Consider the following 23,894-nt stretch of genomic DNA (forward strand, 5'->3'; position numbering starts at 1 on the left):
AATAGCTGGCTCAAGATCCGTGAGTCATAAAATAAAGGCTAGCAAACACGAGCTTCTTGAGAAACATTTAGGTGCAAATGATGATCATTATAAGAGGCAAGGAGAGTACTTCTCCTGCAACGAAGTGTTGATCAGAGCCATTAAAGCCATGTTATGAACTCATTTGATGAGTCAATATTCATCTATACAGTTTAGATTCATGAGTGCATTTTACTAGTTTGTCTGGATAGGTATGTGATGTGTTTTAAGATGCTTTTGCATTTCATTTGTTTTTGTAGAAAGTGCAGTTGTAATTGAATGTTATTGAAGTCACAGACATTTTCAGTGGGCTTGGGAGCTCAAGAAAATATCAGGTATGGTGTGATGGTTTGAAAAGGAATGACCACCACCATGTGTTTGAATATTTTGTCCATAAGAGTGGTACTGTTAGGAGGTGTGGCTTTTTTGGAGTAGATGTGACCTCGTGTTGCAATGTAAATGTGGAGGAATGTGTGTTACTAGAAGGTGGGCTTTGAGATCTCAGAAGCTCCATCCAGGTCATGTCCTGCTGTCTGCTAATCCAGATGTAGAAATCTCAGCTTCTTCTCCAGCACCATGTCTGCCTGCACACTGCCATGTTTCCCAGCATGATGATAATGGACTAAACCTCAGAAACTGTAAGCCAGGCCCAGTTAAATGTTTGCCTTTCTAAGAGTTGTTGTGTCATAGTGTCTCTTCATAGCAATAGAAACCGCTTCCATACGGTTACATGGAAACACTGAAAATTATTTCAATCCAGAGAGATCTAAGCAACACATAGAAGACTATTTGACAGAACTGGGGACTTAGCTCTGTAGCAGAGCATTTACCTAATACATATGCAGTCTGTCTTGTGTGAGTATTGGAGTTTGATACCAAACACCACCAGGAAGAAGAGAGGTTGATAATACGTCGCAATTGGATCAAACTGAAGTTCTTCTTCTTTTAAATAAAAGACTGGAAGAAGTTTCAGTTACTCCTTAAGAAGGGACAAACACCTTCTTTTTGAGACCCTTTCCCCAATGCTCCTTTTTTTCCCCAAATAGTGGAGCACACCTATGCACAGTCTTTTCTGCAGAGGAGGCAGATGCCATACAAGACCTATGTTACTAGGCTCAATAATTTGGAGATAATTTTTGCTTATGACTTACAACTATGTCCTCCCTAGTCAGACTCACTCTGTTTTTATAGAAAGGGAGTTTGTTTCCCTGGAGACTGAACATCTAGTGTGGACACTCGCTCTTAAGGTCTTTCCTAAAGGCAAGATGTACAGTGTGATCTCTGTCGAAACTGTCCAAGCAACCTCACCTCCATCCGTTCATCATGTGCTTCCTTCCCCGTAGGATAGCTTTTGTTGTGTGCAGTAGGGAACTTTATTCGTTACTTATGTCTTGTCATGTTATTTCTCCCAGCATTTTTACTTTGCTTACTCTATTATAATAGTAGTCTAAAATGAAAAGTGTTTTAGTACATCAGCAAGTATTGACCTGGTTAAAACAAACAGGCTAATCTCTCTCTCTCTCTCTCTCTCTCTTTCTCTCTCTCTCTCTCTCTCTCTCTCTCTCATTTTTTTGGAGGATTTTTTTCTTTCTTTCCATATCACCTTCTCTGTTGCTAGTTGATATGTGGATCATATAGCTAAAATGCAAATCCTGAATCAAGGGCAAGCCATTTTTGCCTTAGTTCAAGATGGAGTTGTTTGACCAGATATACCATCCTAGCTGAAATACTAACCAGTAGCTGTCTGAATAAAAGAAAACCTTATAAGACAACAAGAAATAACAGAGATGCACAAAACAAGGTAAGCCCCACAATTGTTCCAGTCTGCGGTCCCATAGCATTTCCAGGCCATGATTCGGAAGCAAGCCTAGGTAGCATGCAGTATATGTGCTAGGCAGAAGAGGTAGACTCCAGGGGAATCAGACAATTAGAATTTACAGGCACCCACAGTCTATATCAGAATACTACCAAGACCAAGGGAAGAATGATCTGACTCTTGGATGATCAGTGACAGTTCTGGGTATTCTCTGGAGATAAGAATATCTCCTCTGCTTCTATCAAACTGCTAAGACTTCAGGCAAGTCCGGATTTCTACGGGATTATGTAGAACACCATACAAATCTTGTCTTGTTAGCAGGAACTACACAGAGCTCATCTGAAAAGAGTTGTAGAAACATCTGAATGCAGTGACATGTGCTGTAATCCAGCAAAGCTGAGAGAAAAGTGGGAGGATCAGAAGTTGTACGTCAAGAACCACACGGGGGAGCCAAGGAGTGAACCGGTAAAGCCGGGGTTCACTGGGGCACTCTGGAGGAGAGATTACACTATCTATGTTCTATGTTGTCTTTTGGATAGAGCTTGGAGCCAGTGTCATCACTAGATGTTCACTCTCTGGGGAGATGGGTGGAGTCTATGGTGGGGAAGTGAGTCAGGAGGAGGAGGAAAAGATGCTGAATCCAAAAAGCCCCCAAATAAATAAGTAACGCACAAGTAAGGCCTAAGATGATAAAGTGGTTTTTAAGTAAACTAAATAGGTGTTTTAAAAATTATTTATTGAACAAAAGCTTCATAATCTAAACAGAGCAAAGTTATTAAAAATAAATTGGTTTAAATGAAAAAAGTACTCAATGTATATTAGAGTGTGTGTATGTGTGTGTGAGTATCTGCATGTATGTGTGTGAGTTCATGAGTGTACATTCCTGCACTATTTACACTCATGAGCTCATAGAAGTCAGAAGAGGGCATCAGATCCCATAGAACTGGAGTTACAAATGGTTGTGAGCTACCATGTGGGTGCTGGGAACTGAACCTGGGTCTTCTGCAAGAACAGCAAGTGCTCTTAACCACTGAGCATTGTCTCCAGTCCCCTAAATATGTTTACTTTAAATCTTGATAATTTTAAGAATTCAAATATAATCAATTCTCACAAAAGTAATGCTGAGAATTTGATAGCAATAAAACAAAAGCCTGCAAACAAAAAAACCCTAAAACCAGAAACATATCTGACCTGAAGGAAACCCATAGGCAATGGCAAAGCAGGAGGCTCAAGACCCTCTCTCTCCCCACAGGGGCATCTGATAACCATATTAGCCAACACCCTCTGAGAAAATACAGAAATAGGTGACAGTCTATACACTGGAGAACTGAAAGCAAACCCACTTCAAAATTAGTGTGTGAGAAACTGAGATACAGTCTCACCATAAACCCTTCCCTGACATCAGAAAGCAAACCTCATCTCCATTTCTCCCTGAGGACGAAAGGGTTTGGGCTACACTTGTAAGGCTGCTACCAAATGACCCATCTCACATGTAAGTTCAGTTGGTCCAGCATGCACAGCCACCCGTGACCACGGGGGGGGGGGGGAAAGCAGTTTTAAAACAAGTACTCAGATCTCTTTCCATATCTTTGCCATGGCTCAGCACAGAGCAACAGGCCAGAAAGAGTAATTCCTGCTTTTACCTGGGAAGGAGAAGATTGGATGTCAAATATCTTACCTATTTAGCTGCTGCCCAAGAGTCTACCTTTTAACTTGCTTATATCCAAAGGCTAACAAGACAGGCCAGTACTTGTCCTCTGAAGTATGGACCCACCCCAGGTTCTCCACTACAAACTTTATTGTAATGATAAAAATAAGACTCTGTCTTCTAGCTGGAAAAGAATGAATTGTGTAATAAACATTGCTTTTCCAGCTGTTTGAAAACCTAAGTCTAACCTGTCTATTCTGGGAACTGGAGGGCTGGATATGCATTTATTAATACTGACGTTTGCAGAGAGCAAAATATGGATTCTGAGCCTCTCTGGGGGCCTTAGACTGACTCTAGCTCTCTTGTTTTAGCAGTAAAGCCTACTTCTTAGTTCTTTCATAGAAAGAGAAGTACTGCACACTTCCTTCCATGCCTTTTCCAGCTGCTGTTGAAGGAGTCACTGGTTTCTTGGGGCTGATTGATAAGAAATCCTAGTCCTTGGAGTTGAAATGAATGTGTGCATATTTCCTGTGTGGGTCAACTCCACAGCTGAAGTCAGCAATAAAGTCTGCTCTCTAGGATCATTCTAGAAGAATCAGATTCCCCATCTGGCACCCCAAGTCTGTTTGCTATTACTGAGACTGGCTTCTAACTTGCCTATATCTGAAAGCTGCTGGGGACTGATGTTTGCTCAATTCCTGCAGATTGCAAAGGATAACTAAAGTATTTAAAGGTGCGTGTCATTTAAACAAGCATAAAGGAATTTACCACAGAGTCTTTTCTTAGCTTCTAGTAAAGCTAGTTGGCAATAGAAGCCAGTGCCCAGATTTATCCTACAGGCAGAAGGGATCACACCACATGTCAAGTAACTCAACTTTTCCAGCTGGCCTGGGAGGGACTGGGTCCTACCTCTCTTGTGTCAGGGTGCACATGGGACTTAGTGTTTTCTAGCCTGAAGGGAACCACAAAGGAAAACAGGTGTCAGCTTGTATGAACACAGAGGTTTAGGGAATACCCAGGATTCCTAGGTGAGGTGAGAGGAGAACATCTCCTAGGGCAAATCTGAGACGATCTTGAGAAGTGATGCTTTGCCGAATGTGCAGAAACCAGCAAGCTAAGGGAAATGAAGAGATGAGGAAATACAATTCCAACAAGAGAACAACCTGAATCTGCAGAAGCAACACCACTGACGTGGAGACACATGTCTTAACCAATGGAAGATTTAAAATGTCAGTCATGAAGCTGAGAATCCAGCGCTTTCAAGGTAAACAGTACAAATCTTATATGGCAGGAATCTCAGGGAAGAGAGTTTTTAAAAGGCACCAACTACATATACCATAGAATTAAAGGCACATTCTGAACTCGAAACCAGTTGATCTGATCAAGAAGAAATTGTTAGTGAATTTGAAGACAGTTCACTGGAAAGATATCCATAGAGAAGAAAGAGGAAGAGGAGAAGGAGGAGAAGGAGGGAGAGGAAGAGGAGAAGGAGAAGGAGGAAGAGGAGGAAGAAGAAGAGGAAGGAGAGGAGGAGGAAGGAGAGGAGGAGGAGGATGAAGAGGAGGAAGAAGAAGAGGAAGGAGAGAAGGAGGAGGAGGAAGGAAAGGAGGAAGAGGAGGAGGAAGAGGAGGAAGAAGAGGAAGAGGAGGAGGAAGGAAAGGAGGAAGAGGAGGAGGAAGAGGAGGAAGAAGAGGAAGAGGAGGAGGAAGAGGAGGAGGAGGAGGAAGGAGAAGAGGAGGAAGAGGAGGAAGAAGAAGAGGAAGGAGAGGAGGAGGAGGAAGAAGAAGAGGAAGGAGAGAAGGAGGAGGAGGAAGGAAAGGAGGAAGAGGAGGAGGAGGAGGAAGAGGAGGAAGAGGAGGAAGAGGAGGAAGAGGAGGAGGAGGAGGAGGAGGAAGGAGAAGAGGAGGAAGAGGAGGAAGAGGAGGAGAAGAAGGAGGAGGAAGAGAAGGAGGAGGGGGAGAAGGAGGAGGAAGAAGGAGAAGAGGAGGAAGAAGAGGAGGAAGAGAAGGAGGAGGGGGAGAAGGAGGAGGAGGAAGGAGAAGAGGAGGAAGAGGAAGAGGAGGAGGAAGAGGAGGAGGAGGAAAAGGAGGAGGAGGAAGAGGAGGAGGGCTACACAGGTACAAAAGCAGGCCTATACAAGGGAATGAAGAGCAGTAGAAATCCGTGAACTGTGTGAATGAACACCACTTTTGTCCCTGAAGTCACTTTCAAAGATCATCAGCTGAATAAAAGACCAAGTGGACTGTGTACTTCATAACACATACAAAACTGAAACTTGTAGTAAATATAGCACAAAGGTCAAGAGGAGAGAGGCATATACGTAGCCTCTGTTTCCACTTTAATAAATCAGCCTAAACAAATGCAAATTAAATACAAAATAAGTAGAAGAAATGAAATTATCAAATACAAGCAGAGGTAGAAGACACTTTTCGATGGTGACAACTGCTTGCTTTCCTGATGGCAGTGACAGCTTGATAAGCATGCAAGCATGCCAAACATCAATTTCAATAGCTCATGTATGGTATTTTCTGTCAGTTATGTTGCAGTACAGCTCTTAAGTGAAAACACAGAGAAAATTACAGACTTTAGGATGAGGAAATAAAACTGCCTCAAGAAAAATCTTCTTGCCTGTGGAGTGTTTCATAAACTTTGGTATGTACCCTAAATATCAGACCTGTTAAAAAGGGAAACTGTCAAGGTGCAATGTTTGAAATCGTAGCCTGGCTAAAATAATCTTTCTTCAATATTCTCTGATAATTCCTTATGAACTTTTAAGACCTCTGTGTGGGACCTCACATCTCTTTATCTCTCTTTGGTGCACTGACTGCTCCAGGTGAGATGGAGCAGGTGAAGAGAGAGCCCTAGGTGTGCCTTCTCCCCAGGATGCTTTAATTAACATGTTCGATTTCTACCTGGAAAGCAGCCCAAGGTAGAAAAGTCCCTAGCTACTCTGTATCAGCACATACAGCTTAGCAATCTTGCAACACATAGAATGTGTCAACTTGAAGGTGAACAGTATAGACTTTGCCAGAGCCCTTCTGCTTGTTTATTTATCTTTAAAAGCACAATGCCTGACTGAAACTGTGAAAATGTAACTTACTATATACTGATTATTTCTCTGCTTCACATAATCATATTTCTTGTTTATTTTTAAAAATATATAATTTGAAAAAGATAATGGATCGTCTAAAAAAATAGCCCAAAATGTTGTAATCTTAAGTAAAAAAAAAATAATAACCCCCAAATTAGCAATTAAATTTGTTGAAAAAGAAATTTGCAGCTATCTTCTGAACTTATTTATAACAATGTGCTCATTAACTAAGGTGTTATAGTCCTTGGTTTAGAATCACTGTGAGTGAGTCAGTTACAAACTCTTGCATGCACAAAGGTCCACACATATACACATGCTATTTAACCTGAACTGCGCAGTAGGTGGTGAAATGGATGGAAACCCAGAGACACCGGCTCAGCAAGCTGAGAAAATGAGGATAAATACTAAACAAACAAACGCCCATATGGAGATATATTGGTTTATTTTTGTTTTAAAAAAATGTTGTTATAAAATGTTGAGGTATCTATTTCGGAGGTATTCAGTCTTATGTTGGTCAATGCTGTCATGTCAGCTTGAAGGGCGGAAGCCATGTCCTCTATGACAGTCTTTCTCAGTTTCTGTGTAGATAGATAGTCCTGCTATGGCTGATCTGATGTTGCTTTAACTGTACTTGAAGCTGAAAAAGTACACAATTGGGTCTTCTGAGCTTGAGGGCAAGCTGCAAAAGCACCCCATGGAGAACAGCTCATGTGTGACGATAGCTAATCTCAATATTCTAAGGGAAAATAAAAACAAAAACTAAAGCCCATGTATTTTATTCCTGATGGGTGACTTTTCAACTCTGAAGCTAACTCTCAAGCCCCGAAAGACATCATCTGAACACATTTTCTTTTTGAGGCATTACCTAACACCAAATATTTGAATTAGTGGTCAAACTGACTTATTCTTTCACAGAAATACAGTTGTTCATAATTTAACTGACATTAAGATTATATCATGAATTCTCTTAACAAATGAAAAAGAAAGAAAACAAACAGGACACAACATTTTAATACTGATCCCAGACATGATTAGTTGTTAGTAAGAGGGAAGCTGGGTTAGGATAAAGCCACATGGATCCCCAATTCCGGACTTTATGTGGCACACTTCTAAGTGATGTGTTGGCTTTGGTTTGTAATTTTCTTTGGGACCAGTGTCACTTTGCAATGATAGGAATTACTAAGGGGTGGGCAAAAGTCATCTTTTTGTGGTGCTGTCCACAAAGAGAGACTTTAGCCCAAGCTGTAGAAGGAAAAAGTAACGGAAGAAAAGAAACTTATCAAACCAGAAGTCTCAACAAAGGGAGGAAAGCAAGAGCAGTAACAGCTCTCACATTTTAACACAACCATAGCAAAGAAATCATAGGAGGAGGAACAAAAGAGCGGACATATACCCAAGTTCTGAGTCTGACTGCAGCTGGAGCACTGAGGGGTCTGTGTCCCACTGCAGGGTCCTAATCGCGCAGCACAAAGGAAAAAGAACACAGAGAATTAACAGAGAGGGAGGGCAACAGAACAAACCAAACTGTGTCATTCTTCAAGGCAACGTTGTATACGGTACACAGACAGAACAGCCCCTCCACCCCCAGGGATCAGGACAAAGAAGGTTAGGAATAGCTGCTTAACATCAAAAGCTATGGCCGTTTCCATGGAAGAAAGCCTACAGCCAGTTACTCCAGCACCGCGCGCGCGCACACACACACACACACACACACACACACACGCACGCACGCACGCACGCACGCACGCACGCACACACGCACGCACGCACGCGGGTTCGCACTCACATACATACTACAGATTCATTGGCTTGAGTATGTGGGCTGATGCATATTTCTTCTCTGACACCTCAGAGCCCAAACACACGTTGGAGCTCTAAGTTCTTCCATGGAGTGAAGAGAATTAAATACAGATGGACAAGGAGAGTAGCATCTGGGGAAGTCAGACTTAATGGAGTGTGACTGCAGGGTCTGGGGAACAGTTGGCTTCTTCAGGTCAGTTACTACAAATATAGTACCATTGCATTTGAAATCCGTGAATTATTTTATCCATACAGATTGTAGGAAAATGGTCTCCAGTGTTAACATTTGTCTCTGAGATGCCAGAGATTAATTATGTGTTATATTTTCTATATGTTTCATAACACATAGAACAGAATGTCAGTAATGGTGTCTTCTTTCTCTTTCTACTAATAAGATGGGATAATTATTCCATCTTAAACAGTGTATACACAGAGACCTTCTTCAGGTAGGCTTGTTTCGGTTTTCAACAAAGAATCTGACCCAGTGATGCAGGCATGAGAAATTCTGAGAGAGCATCGATGGACATTTTGACTTTCTATGGGACATGCATGCTTCAAATCTGGCCTGACTTACCAACTGGGTGACTTTGGGAATGCTGGTCAAACTCTCAGCCACTGTACCCCTTTCCTCACTACAAATATAGACTATAAAACAGCGGCCTTGGCATCTCTTGAGACATCATTGAAAACACAGGCACTTTGGCCACACCCACAGGCTCCACATTGCAGCTTTACAAGGTTCCCAGGTCACTGTGAATGTCTTAAGGTTTGAGAATTCCTGCTTGCTTTCCTTGTTGTAAAGACTTACCCTGGCTTATAAGACTATGCATGCTGTGCTTGTGGTATCTTTTGAATTAATTATTTATAACCCCCCTTTTCCTCTCCTACATTAAGATAAACTGAACCTATTTCTGCATGGCTTGGATATTTTCTTCTTTCAAATCTTGGCTCCTATATCCCTTCTTCCATTTCTCTACCTGATCTTAAGTGACACTTCCTTGTCCTGCTGTCCCTCTCCATAGTGTCCATACTTTCCTGACATTTCATTCTATATCCCTCTATTTATTGCTGATATGATTTGATTCTGGACTTGAGACTCTGCAAGGCAGAATAAGCACATCTCCAGGTTACAGGAGTGCACCTAGAACTGTGCCTGTCACAGGTGTAAATCTAGTGGAATATTTGTTGAGTGAGTGAATGAATGAGTCTTTCTTAGGTTGTCTGCATGGATTAGATGCACTTAGGAAGCACGAACAACATTTGATCATTAGTAACTATGCTTATTACTATCAGCAAATATGCTTTGAGTCCCCACCATACTTGTCTGAGAGTTCCGTCAGCTCTATCTGCAAAGACAGAAGGGTGAACTTGCAGAGATTTCCTGTCTAGCTCTGGCTACGTTCTTGACTTCTTACCTGAATGTTCCAAAAAAACCATTACTGAAGTCCAGTGGTAGCAGAAGCTGGCCTCTGTTTCTTAGACCAGCAATTCTAAAGACTCAAGGTTAATGCAGATGCTTGAAATTTCTGTTAGCATGCCAAGTGTAGCCTAGCAGAGCTACAGTGGCTTGGAATTTTACATTTTGGGCAAGTTTCAGGAGATCTGAAGGCTGTTGCTCTGTGGATCCTGTTTATCAGGATCTTGACCTTGGAGTCTTAGTGAAATACAAAACACAGACTTCCAGCTCAGAGACTCTGCTTCAGTAGCTCTGGGGTGGAGGAGGGTGAGAAAGTCTGAGTATCAAGTTCCCAGTGGAAAGTGCAAGGCTAACTGTGGGACAGTCTTTGGAAGATGACTGGGTAGATGGAAGCTTTTCAGTTGTCAGCAAATAGAAAGCATAGTATCTGATCAGCTGTCCCACTAGAAGCTAAAGGACAGTATGCTTTAGCCTGGCCACTTCCAGGCCAAAGAACCAAAATGCCTGGGGCAAGATCCAGTATGTGGCAGTGGTACTGAAATCCCCCCCCCCCCCAATGCTTCTGACATGTGGCCAGAGATAGGAACCATTGCTCTGGAACCATTCCGTGCTCAGGCAAAGTGGCTCTGTCTGTTCTAGATGCCAGGTCCTCTAGAGGTTCGCACAGTAGCTGGGATGGAAGGCATTATAAGCATTTACAGGGATCTAAATTAATGGTATTGTTTCGGTTACAGACAGAAGTGCAGCTTCTGGCTCTGACTGACTGAAAAGCGTTACCACAGCAGGGGTGGACTCAGCTCATAGCCAACATGCCTTCAGGTTTTGTTTGGGTGGGATGAACTTTCCTGACATTTTTCTACTCCTCTGGCCTGAGAAGAATGTAGCTATCAAAGTTCTAGCTAGGCCATTGCTTATTGCACAGAGCGCATGGACCCGTTGGTCTTTTAGAAAGACTACTTGCCTTTGAATTTCTATTAGAATCATCTACTTAAGTAAAGATTCAGTCTGATGTTTGCATTTTAAAATAGTTAATATATTTTTAACTATGTGCATATGTGTGTTTTTGTGCGCGTGCGCATGAGTGCGTGCATGCGTGTGTATGTGTGTGTGTGTGAATACAGATACACTTGAAGCCCAGAAGAGTTACACTTGTAACTCTGGAGCTGAAGTTACGTGTGGTTGTGAGCTGTGCAGCATGTGTGCTAGGAACCTAACTCAGGTCCTCTACACAAGTGGCTCGTGCTGGGCTTGTAACTGCTTAGTTGTCTCTCAAGCGCCCCTCATGGTTGCATTTTGAACTTGAGCAACAGAAGTAATATATGCAAATAAATGTGTTCCACTGCATCAAACATTCTAGTCAGTGAAAGAAAGTCCAGTTACTACCAGCAAGAAGCGGGAGGATGAGGAGTAAAGCCAAGGACACGATCACATGTGCTTCTTTCAGTTTCTTTTCAAATTTCCATTATGATCTGCAGAGAGGTCAGATTACCGAAAATGTACTACCTTTTTTTCTTTTTTCTTTTTTAAATTAAAAAGGAACTCAAAGTTAGTTCCTTAACTAGCCAAACATTGCTCTCTGTTTTCAAGGATGGCCGAGGACCCTGATGAATGATCACCAAATTTTTTGTGCGCTCACTTGCAGAAAAACTACAAGGGAGGAGGCAGCACCGTAGGGAGGCCGCATCTGTGTCTTAAGGTGAAAGTGTTGGGCTCTGGGTGTGGCTTGTGCTCCATCAGACAAGTCTCCTGTATCCCACACAAGAAGGAGCTGGTCTAAAGCCCTTAAGTATAAGAAGATGATTAGACTTCGTTTTGACTTGTTATCCTCCTTCTGGGATATTTTTATTGAGCCAATTGACATAAATATTACTTTGTAACCTTATCGAGTTAGTTTATTATTATTGAAAATAAAATGATAATTCAGCCTATAGCTTCCTAGAGGATTTGGAATATTTCAGGGAATTTATAGAAATGAAAGAAGTAGGATAATTGTAAATTCAATAAAAAAGTGTTATCATGTCCTTTTCCATGTAGAAATTACCTCATTTACTATGACATTAGTCTCATGTTTTAGGTTTTTTTTTTGGGGGGGTGGGGTCTGTCATTTAATATGCATAGGGCACAGAATTCTTTTGATCAGAACATTCATTCACTTATTCAAGAAACATCTATTGAGGTCCTAATATATAAAATACTAGAATAAAGTAGCAAAAACTGTCAAGCCAACTACTGTTCTCTATGGGATGATGGAATTATACACAAACGTCTTCATAGGACAAGTTAGAAAGCAAAAAATGACATAGCAATGACACCCCACATATGCAGAGGGCCACCAGAACTCTATTTAAGAATGTGACATTTAAACAAGGAAATCATACATATGAATATTCATAATTATATACTGATAACATCTTACCAAGAAAAAAATCAATTCCCATCAGTTGTGCAGGGCTAGTCACAGTTTAAAATTCAATTAATAGTAGATGGTAACTAAATAAATGTCATAAAAGGGGGGTCTGGAGAGATGGCTCAGCAGTTAAGAGCACTGACTCTTCTTCCAGAGATCCTGAGTTCAATTCCCAGTAACCACATGGTGGCTCACAACCATCTGTAATGGGATCCAATGCTCTCTTCTGGTGTGTCTGAAGACAGCAATAGTGTACTCACAGGTATCAAATGGATTAAAGATAATAGCAGTTAAATGTTTGCTTTGCTAAGTTATTCCTCTGGATGGCTGGTCAGGTGTGGGCTGGGCCACCTCTAACTTTTGGGAACCCGAGTAGGAAACACTCTCCATGGAGATCAGAGATCCCCTCTGATTACGCCCTTGAATGCTGGACTAGGATTTGGACATACACTCATTGCTGCCAGTGCCTGATTTATTGGATATGATAGCTGAATTATTCTATAAGGTCCCATAGACTTTGGCTGCCAACTAACTTATTATGAGAACAATAACTTCTAGGCCAAATAACTATACAAATTCAACTGTCTTCTTGTCTTGAATACCAGCTTCCTTGAAGCCAGATGGCTGACAGAGTTTAAATTTAGCAGAGTGGAAGTTGGATGTTTAAACATTATAGACTTCCCTGACTTTTCCCCAAAATGTCTTCATCTAATAATGACCACCATTGCCCTTGTTTCTCCCCCATCTCTGTCTTCAGTCTTCTCTAGTTTGTAGGCAGACCAACTTGATTCTTTCTCATTAGAACACCCTCCCTTCCTCCCTCCCTCCTTCTTTCCCTCTCTTTCTTCCTTCCTTCCCTCACTTCCCCCCTTCCTTCCTTCTTCTTCCTCCTTCTCTTCTTTCTTTTAATAAACTAAGTCAATTAGATTTCTGTTCAAGATTCCTGTCTGGGAAAATGTCCTTGCTTTATTGCCATGTGTTTGTCTTTTCTGATCATTTGTAGGTGCCTTCTTGGATTAACTCTCAGAGGACCTTCAGTTTGCTTAGATAGTAAATGACAAGCTTTGTACTAAAAGCCATGGTGGTCCTATGCTCCCACGGTTTGGTCGGCAGCCATATACATCCCGATTAAGGGCACATTTTTTCAGCTTTGTGTAAAATACTAGGCACAGTACATGCACAACAATCACTTATCCGAGTCCAACTGTGTCAGATAATGGACCTGCTCATATCTAGTCCTGAGAAGTCTACCATGTAACAGTTTACAATTAGAAGGGTCATTTTGGTTTTTTTTCTATGTACGTATTTTGTAAAACACAAGAATAGACAAAACATAATAATCTTCAGTATAGCAATAGATTTGTGGAAACCTACCAGAATTTCAGATCTTTTATACTCTCTACTAATCTACAGCTCTCTAACTCTTGATAAGATTCCTTCTTCAATGGTCTGATTTTATTTACTCACTTTCAGCTTATAGAGGTTAAAAATTTCAAAAAATATCATTGGACATCTGCTGGAAATATATTTTAAATGGAAAAGACATGCTGTCCTGATTGCAGATGTGTGGCCCTCTGGGGAGTAATTGCTTCCTGTGCCCTTCTTATCATGCATGGCCATATATCTGCTTTTCCCATCTTTATTACACACCAGAGTCAAATGCCCTAAACATTTTCCCCAGAAAGCATCTCTGCTCACCCTCTCTGGGTGTTGACTAATAAGAAAATTTCCAATAAGTATTTGGAACACAGGGGCTAAGAACTGCCATGTGTGATGCTAACACCCAGCACAGCTGAGCCACTGGCACACCGCTGTTGTCATTTAAATCAGTGTAGTCTTTAAAGCACTACCCCAATAAGGCAGTGAGAGTCATCAATGAATTGCCCTGTGGACACGTTTTATTTCACGAAACTCTGTAAGAGTGGGTCATAAAAATTTTCCTTAGAGAAAGGAAAAGAAGATGCTGATGGCAATGATTACAGTGAAAATTTCTGTGCCTTCAAATCCCATGCTCAACATCTGTTCCTCATCTTCAGTCTCTCCTCTTCTCATCCTATATTGAGACGTGCTGCCCAGTTAGGGTTATGCCATCCCTTTTCTCTTCTGTGCCTTACCTTAGGCCATTGTTACTGTCTGACCCCCACATCCTCATCACTTCTAAACTCCAAATTCCACCTTTTCAAATGTGCTTTGGTTTTATCTGTCGACAACCCTACTCTTCAATACCTCATCTGTCTTTCCATTCTCTATATACCCCCACAACCCTAATTTAGACTTTCAGCTTTTCTCTTTCCACATATGAATGGTCAGATCTTGAGAACATTATAAAAGTGCCACATCTCAGGTCTTGTCTCAAATCTGTCATGCCCTAGGTTAGTAATAATCTGCTAAGTGTCTTGAGTGACAAGAGGCAGGTGTGGGAACTAGTGATGTAAACTTGTCTTGTAGAGTCTGATCTTTATCTTGTGTTTAATTCCTAGTGTACATCTTATGTATCTGAATGCCTCCCGTCAAGCCCAACCATTCCAAAAATGTGCCTTCTGGAAGGCTCAGCCTGAAATACATTTATCTATAGTAACACCATAATTTGTATCTCTGTGAAGTGTGAGTTAGAAAGGTACCTTAACTGCTTACTAAGTGGGTAAATAAAGAATCCAATTGACATTAGGGATGGCTTAATAAATCAGGATGTTTTTTAACAGCACTAAATACTCTTGCTCTGAGCCGAGAAACTGGATCCCTGTCTTATTTCTGAAAGGCAATCATCATCCTTTGCTTTAGTTCCTATAACTATGTCCAGGAGTTTTTCCAAAGTAACATCCACCTTCAGTCACCTTTCCCAGTATGCTTGTCCCTCTCTGGACCACAGATGCCTTGCCTTTAGTTGTATTTTCATCTGAACACCTACATCCATCCTCCACCAATCTCACCCAGATTTATGTATGCTATTGATGCATATACAAATAAATATTTTCTAAGTATCTAATACATCACTATGGACAGTAATAATGCATTTAAATCACCTCTCCCAATCATAATATCACAAATTTCTTAACAGCGATTTTTGAATAATTCTTTATGCCATTATAGTTCATCTCTATACATACACATATTTGAGAGCTATAAATTTACAACAACAACTCCTTGGATGGCTTGATTAGATCTACTAGAAGGAGGCTCTCTCTCTTAAAAAAGCATCAATTGTGTTTCCTGAAGATCTGGCATAGTATCTTACAGACCATGAAGTCTCAACTATTCATTGACAGAAGTGATGAATGAGTGAGACAATGAAGGCTTATACCTGCCTTTCCCACACATGGGCATGAAGTGTGATGGTCAGCTTGGTGGTGGTGAATAGTTTTTATTTCTTCTTTAAAAAAATAAAAAAAGATGAATCAGACTGTATCTGCCTCACTTTTTAAATATCCACCAAAGCATTTTTATGATTAATTCAGTGCATTTTTGTGTTTTGTTCTTATCAGCATATAATATTTTCATTGTGACATTTATATATATATTCAATATATGTATATATATATATATATATATATATATATATATATATATATAGTTTTGATTATATTTACCTCCATTACCCTCTCTTATTGCCTTCCCACTCCTGATGACCTCCATCCTCTTCATAGCTAGTTATCCTTCTACCTTCATGTTTGTGTATGTCTGTATGTCTGTGCGTGTCTTTGTATGACCCAATAAGTTAAATAACCCAATTATGTATGTCCTGATGCCAGAATATGCTCTCAGAAGGTATTTCAGACCCATTTCCACTCTGAAGAAGGAAAACCTATCATTAAAGTGTTGGCTATGTTGCCATTTTGTGCCAAGGAAACAAAGCCCTCATTTTCTGGGCCCTAAGCAATTTTAATGAATCTCTGCAACTGCAGCCCAGGTTCCCATGTATTTCCTGTTCTCACCAAGATGGGGAAACAAAATTAAGGGGAGGACCCAGTGTCCTTCTGTGTATCAGAATTGTTCTGAACGCTGGGGTCGTATGTCTTTATTAGCTCCAGTCAGACAAGGAACAGAATTTAGGCTAGCAGGAGTATAGTGCCTAGTATAAATCTTTAATCAGTGTCTTTCTCTGAGACATAATTTTTAAAATGTCATTTCTAAAAGCAAAACACTAAATAATTAAGGGCATTTTAAAATCCATTCTATCAATCTGTCACATTCATTAAAATCATGTCAAGTAAGGATGGTATTTAGATAATGAGTTAATATTCTATTTCTCAGTCCCAATTATTTCTTTACTTGGGACTGGCTATGATGTAGATAAGGATTTTTTTTTATTTCCTATTATTTTCTTAGAAAATACATTTCTTAGAAACAAAATTGGAACATTGCAATGTTTGCTTCTATCAGATTCTCTTTGAAAGCCTCCTTTCTTTATTCTCCATGTCAGGCTCTTCTCCCTAACATCCAAGCCCTCATACAAGGTGCCACTGAGGCCACATAAAGCCACTACGATGTCCCCTTGAGCTGGACTCAAAATGAAATGAAGAATTTCCAGCATAGTACAAGGACACGTTCTCTCCAATCCTACACAGAACTACTGCCAAGCAAGTGGTTTCTCTGGAAGGAGGCACAGCATCCATTGCCAAAACAGATGCTCGATCCTTGAGTAGTGCCATGTAAGAGACACAGCACATTCTGCCTGAAGACAGAGCCACAGGAGGTCAGCATTTCAATTTATCAATTAATGTGCTACATAAGGAGAAAAGAAATCCTATATCATAATCTTAGCTGCTAAAGAGAGCGACTTTTAAAACAGAATATGTTTTAGTAGTTTTAATTGTGTGTGTGTGTATGTCTGTGTGTCTGTATGTGCACATATACATGTGAGTGCCAGTGCCCTCAGAGGTCAGAACAAGGTATTAGATCTCCTGCAGCTGGAGTCACAGACAGTTGTGTGTTGCCAGTCATGGGTGCTATGAACTGAACTCAGATGAGTCGTCATTCTCTCATGCTCCCAATAAGACTGAATTTCAGTCAGCTTTAAACCATTGTCTTTAGTTTCTCTGACATCCAATGAATTGACTACATTCTATGAAATTCTTCTCAAATAATGATAACGTATGAATGCTTGAATAAACACAATTTGATGTTATTATTCAATTTCTGATGTTATTTTGTTACTTTTTTTTCACTCCTATAAAGTTTTTGAAACCTTCCCTTTGGCTTCTAAGTTTGCTATGACAGATGACAGTGTTTTCATCAAAGTGGGTCAAAAGTCCTTAAATCTTATCTAGCTCTAGAGAGTCCTGGAGAATCTGATTATGGATAAGAATAAAAGTCCCAGAGATACTATGTCAGGTGTTAAAATGCTAGAACTTTTTAAAACTATGGATACTGTTAAATGGGAGGACAGGTATCCATTCCAATTATTATGGGATTACATTGGAAACAACTAGGGAAAATAGAAGATTATATTGATATTAGAGTAAAGATAAAAGCTGAAATAGAAAAATAAGGATAGTTGATTATAAAAATAACACCTGCAGGTGCTACTGATTTTTTTTAAATAAAATTGTATATAAGATGTCATAGACATATGAAAGAATAGACAGTATGGTGCTCATCACTGGTGGTAGGACAATGATGTTTAATGCTTATTTTGACTTGTTTATATTTTATAATCATGTTACATGCACAAACAATATTTCAATAGTGATTAAGAAAAATAAAATATCAGGTAGCTGGGGGGATGGCTCAGTCAGAAAGGTTCCTGACACATAAACGTGAGGACCAGAGTTCAGATTCCCAGTAATCCATGAAAACCAGATGAGCTACACATGTCTGCAACCAGTGGTTGGGTTGAGGCACAGAGACAGGTAGAACACTGCATCTCACTGACTGGCCAGCCAACAGAATTGGTCAGCTCAGGCTCAGTAAAAGACCTCATATCAAACAGTGAGACGAAGAGCAATCGAAGAGGGAACTCAACATTAACTTCTGGCCTCCCTCCATACACACATTCACACTCATAGGCACATGCTCAAGTCTACACATGCAACACACACACACACACACACACACACACACACACACACACACACATAAGTGAAAATGAAAAGTTATAATAAAAATGAATGGTGGGATGGAATGTTTCTATTTTTTTGAAAATAAAACTTAATGTTAAGACTACAGATGGTTAATGAACAAACAAACAAACCACAAACCAAAAAAAAAAAAAAAAAAAAAAAAAAAAAAAAAAAAAAAAAAAAAAAAAAAAAACCCAAAGCAGCAATTACTATTATTATCATTCTGCACACCATTTATGAAAAGCAAACATCAGAGATCTTCTTTTCTGGCTATATTGACTGTTTTGTTCATGTGCCAGAAAATGCTGATGTTGTTACAAGAGGCGAGCAGACACGATGCAGCTACTTTGTGAGGTTGTTATATGTGGAATCGTTTCAAAAAGTTCTACTGTGATTCCGACTTGAGATCCTGGTAAACATTATGAGATTAATATACCTCCCATACTTTAGATGGTAGCACATATGCTGGTTTGGCTGTGGTTTTTGAGAATGTTAATATTCCCATAGTAAAACAGGGAAAGAGAATAAGTATGGAGTCCTTTATGAACCTGCCATGTAAAAGGACAGAATAAATATGGGCTAAAGGTACATGTCCATAGATTTATCTCTGGTTCATAACCTGAAGGTACGTCAGCAGGGCTTGTGTAACTCTAGTGATATAAAGACTTTAAATCTAGCCTTGGCCTAATGTTCAAAATGTTTATATAGATACTTGGATAAAGATATAAGCATGCTTAGCAAATTTGATGATGTCATATACATGCCCGATGAGAAGAGTTTAATAAGAGCTCTTCCCATTTGAAAAATGTCTAAATCAAAATATGAAAAGAGCATATTATTACAACAATAAAATCTAAACTCACAGTTACTATGTCATGTTGCTTCCAAGTTCTTTTCCAACATTCATTTGCTTCATTTTCAGCATAATCTTCTGAGACATTTATATCAGCTCTTTGAGATAATGTACTAGTGTAAGGTACAGTTATAGCTTATGAAAACTCACGTAAATCAGCCTGAAGCTAAATAAGAACTTCAACTATGTTTTGTGTGAACTTGAAAAAAATAAACAATGCTCACCACTCCTCAATGACACCATTGATCCAAAACAAGGTGATGATCTCATTAATTCAAGAACATCCCCAACATGCTTACCTCATGGATTCAACTTCAAATTCAGTTCCCATTTTCAAAGAACTACTATTATTTCCCAAGGAAGACACAATTTCAAATAAACAGATGTATCTTTGATTCAATTGCAGTGCATAGAGGACATTTTAAAAGAATTCAGATTAATATTGTTTATCACATAGAGAAAACTAGTTAGGCTTAAACCTGTGGATAGGGGTCTGGGTTCCTCAAGCGTCCCCCCCCCCCGTGCTGTAATACCTACAACTTCCCCCTTGATCTTTTTAACATTAGCTACTCTTGCATTTTTAACTAATAATTGTCAATCAAGCTTATCAAATATGTAGCATTCTCTGTGCATTGTGTGGTGTTCTGGTTGTATAGATTAAGGCTTTTAGAAAAAAAATACCCATGTTTATAAGGAAAATTGCCCTTTTAAGTACTTTATTAATATAGCTTAATTTTAATTCTAAGAGCCTGTTATTTGCCTAATACTATTAACTTAGAAATAACTGATATTCTAAAATCAATCAAAAGAAAGAGGAGAACGTCTCAAATAGAAGTTGTGAGTGAGACACGGGCTATAAAACCAAACATCAGAAATTTTAAAACAAATTATAACACTTGAAGTTTTAAAATATTCAATGCATACCTGTATAATTGGGAATTACTTTTAACTTTATTTAAAACATTTGTTGCTCTCAGAATGAGTAAAAGAGACTTTTGTAAACTTTCTATTTACAATTCAATATTCAAGGACATGAAGTGTGACAATTTTCTTCTGGCTCTTGGAAGACATTTTCAGTTTGAGCTTTAAATCCTGGCAAAGGAATAGAAGAATTTATGTGTACCTTGAGCTAAGAACAGATGTGTTAACTAGATTCCTGAATCCTCTAAAAGAATTTGTATTCTAAGCAAATAGGAAAACTTCTGCTTGCAAGGATGTCAGTGCCTTCCCAGACTGTGGTTCTGTGACATGTTAAAGACAATAGTAACTCTTCAAAAATGTCACTTCTACATGAAGGGAAAAAAACATTTAAAATCTAGAACAGGATAGTCTCCTACACTGCAACATTCACCCACTTTACTAAAGCAAAAACATATATGCCTGGAATTTTACATTCAAAACAAGGGCAAAGGTGTCCTAAGATAGTCTTAATTCATTCTTCTCAGGCAGACTTCATGCTTGGTTTATTTTTTTACTGCCAATTTTCTTGAAATCAGTTGAGACAATGAAAATGGCCTTTTGCAGGCATTTGCTCTCTGGTTCTTAGCTACCTACTGTCCTCAGAACTTGGCTATAGTGAAATGAAACTCGCCCGAGTTTGACTCTGGTGGGAAGGAACTGTCTCCCTCCTTTTAAACCAATTCACTAGGTTTAAACATGAAACACACACACACACACACACACACACACACACACACACACCACTTTAAGAAGGTGAAAGGAAAGAGGGGTCTTGTGAGGACCAGTATTTGCTACTGTCCCCAGCGTGGTGACAGCACAGATCAGCTGTTTAGCAACAGGACAGCACAGGTTAGCAAGTTTTCAAAGAGATTTCATCAACTGTGAAGCCAGTTATAGAATTTCATACTGCCAACTGCAGCACTCGAAGCTGAGCAAAGTGACACAGCTGCATCTTTGTATAGAAGCAGTCAAGTGTCTTAAGGAGAGGCCAGTGGAGCCCCAAGGAATGTGACCGCATTGTGTCAGCTCTCAAATGTTAAATCTTATCCATTTCTGTTGTTATTACTGTCACCCCTCAAAGACCTTCTGAAGCATTCAAGGCAACAGATGACAGCAGACATATGCTTCCCCAAATCACAAGGGCAATTTGCTAAAATAACCAGCTTTGCCCCCATACAAGTGTTCCATTCTTCTAAAACTGAAGCAGCGCCCACTGCTTCCAGAGGCCTGTTGAAACAGGATGCTGGTGTCTGAGCACACCACTGGGCAGGTACTCCTGAGGGACTTCTGATCCTCCTATTTTGTTTCTGAAAGAAAAATACAAATGTATAGCCTAGGGTTCAGAATGGTTCTCAGGGTCGTGTGTGTGTGTGTGTGTGTGTGTGTGTGTGTGTGTGTGTGTGTGTTTAAGCTGGCTTTGAACTCATCATCCTCCTGCCTCAGCCTTTTGAGTGTTTGGATTTAAGAATGTGCCTTCATTTTCTGCTTAGCCACAGTTTTCCCAATCAAATTGCTTTGGTCTCTATGAAAATAGTGTATACTTTCAGAAGAAAATGCATATGAAAATGAATTGCTTGGAAACATAAAAGTGCCAAATTTTGCATCTCTCTCTTGGAAAGCATACGGTAGTTAGAAAGATCCATGGGTAGAGAAAGGTTGAAAGGCACACTGACAACCAAAAGGCTAGCTTATCTTGCGTGCAGTGGGGAGGGTGACTTTTTTCTTTATTTGAAGCTTGATTCAAATATTTTATAATCCCCACTCCCATATTAAGAATCCCAGCAAGGAGTCACATGCTGCCAGCCATAGGTCATAGGCTCATGTCTTCTTTTACTGAAAGGAATTTCTAGCTTCCTGTGAAAACCTAGGAGATGTTGACAAACTGAATCCATGTTGCTATAGAGCTCAAATGCCTGGAATTAGGAGGAAGACCAGCTTCCGACTGAGCAGTGTGGTGCTGGCTGACCGGGTGCCACAAGTTTCCACTCGACATTCACACACATCACCATCGTGGTCGCACCTGTGTATGGGAATCCCGAAGAATACAATCAACGTTGAACCCAATCACGACAGGGACACGACTATATCATAGTGCCTTTCTTCCCTACACCCCTCTCCTTTACAGACATCCCTTCAAGTGGTCCAATTAGAGCATGCCCACATCCTGTCTCAGAAGTCTCTGAATGCAGAGTGTAACAAAAGTTTGGTCGCTGACTCGCTCAGTAACTGCAGTGAACACTTTCTAAAATTCCTAACAAAACAAAGCTTTGATAAATCAGTTTGCCATTTTTTCACTTCTCATAAATAAACTAGGTGCTTGAGAAATGAAGAGTAGGGTTAGAAACGAAGTCAAACTGAACAATGAGAAACTGAGAATATGATTATTGGAACTTTGGTCCTTCCCTGTTTCCCTTAGACCTTAGGTAATGGGGATGTTGATTAAGGAAGATGCATGGTTTTCATGAGACAACTCAAGGAAGGATGGTACTGTTATTTCCAGTGGTCACAAGAACCATTCTGTCATGAAACATTGCAATTCAGCATGAATTAAGCATGGAGGAGGATATAACAGGTGCATGTACATCCAAAGGCATGAAAACAGTGTTCTCTTGCAACATTGACATATCACCATGGCCTTTTAGAAGGACAATTCTTACCTTGTTAATGGCCCCAGATCGCCCGAGTCTTGGCTTCCAGCTTCACTGGGAGTGCTCACTGATTTCGAAGAGGGAGACATAGGGGTTGGGACTAAATAATGAAAATAACAGGTATCCCATGTTAAAAAATGCAGCGGCTGCACTGAGGAAGAGCAGTGTCAGACAAATCAAAACAAACGGGCCCAAATTAAAGTGGTTGTATGGCCAGGAGAGATAGAGATGGGATAAAGAAAAAAAAAGGAAAGAAAAGGAAGAAAGTCAAGTGAATTTTTCATATTTTGGAAAATAAAAGTCTGAAATGAATTTAGACAGAATCAACTTAGGGAGTCCAGGGCCATGTCCAGTTAACAAAGTAAAATGGAGAACTACAATAGCTATCCAGATAGTTCAACCCACATTTCTTCGGTAGGATCTATCCAGCTCATTCCAATTCTTCACTTTATTTTGTTAGTATAGATGTGACCTATTTAAAAGATGAGGTGTCTATAAAATTTTAAGTGTTATGAAATGGATGAGCCTAAATATTTTTAAATGCCCAAGAGTGGTGAGAGATCTGTTCAGTGTCTAAGTTGGAGAGAAACGTGTGGGTTCATGGTGAATAAACAACTTTGTGCTAAGACTGTGTGACAGAGGGGAAGGGTAAATGTTGAGCCTGGTAATTTAAAAATCTCTTTCAAAACAAAGGAAAATGCCAGCCTGCTTTATTTTTACATTTAATGAATGGTTTCATCCACCCTACGTTCTCCTTCACTTGGGACTTGTTTTCCTTTGTCCCTGGCAGTGCTCATAGATGCTGACACATGAACAGAAGTGACCTGCCACCATGAGGGAGGGAGAAAGAAAGATGCTCAGAGATTTGGGTCAGCTGACAAGCTGAGCAAAGATAACAAAGAGAAAACAAAACAAAACAAAACAAAGGAAATAGAAATGTGGTTTCTTTCCCCAACCTCCACATCTGAGCCAAACTTTCATCAGCCACTTATTGCACCAAATAGGCAAGATGGCTCCAGGCCAGCCAACTCAGGGGATTCATCACACATGCCAAGGAAGCCATGTGCAGAAAGAAGCTTCAATACATGAACATGGAATCCCATTTGCTTTCAATCATGTGCAATTTCCTTTTATTTATCTAATAAGAGTAAAAGTTTTAGTAGGATTTTATTGTCTC

The 23,894-nt window shown here is 39.9% G+C and overlaps 1 protein-coding gene across 6 annotated transcripts in view; it reads right to left on the reverse strand.

The window, feature by feature from the left end:
• Positions 1–23,894, reverse strand: part of Dync1i1 (dynein cytoplasmic 1 intermediate chain 1) — a 302,775-nt gene that overhangs the window by 236,903 nt on the left and 41,978 nt on the right. The window contains exons 4-5 of one of the 6 annotated variants that reach the window (XM_034519242.1): positions 22,727–22,868; positions 7,967–8,026 (exon numbers count right to left, since the gene is read on the reverse strand). In XM_034519242.1, the coding sequence (XP_034375133.1) occupies positions 7,967–8,026; positions 22,727–22,868 (202 nt within the window). The remainder of the gene's footprint in view (positions 1–7,966; positions 8,027–22,726; positions 22,869–23,894) is intronic. The other 5 variants (XM_034519245.2, XM_034519243.2, XM_034519246.2 and 2 more) reach the window with 5 other exon arrangements.

Source organism: Arvicanthis niloticus, chromosome 15 (assembly GCF_011762505.2).
Source record: "Arvicanthis niloticus isolate mArvNil1 chromosome 15, mArvNil1.pat.X, whole genome shotgun sequence".
Classification (NCBI taxonomy): Eukaryota; Metazoa; Chordata; class Mammalia; order Rodentia; family Muridae; genus Arvicanthis; species Arvicanthis niloticus.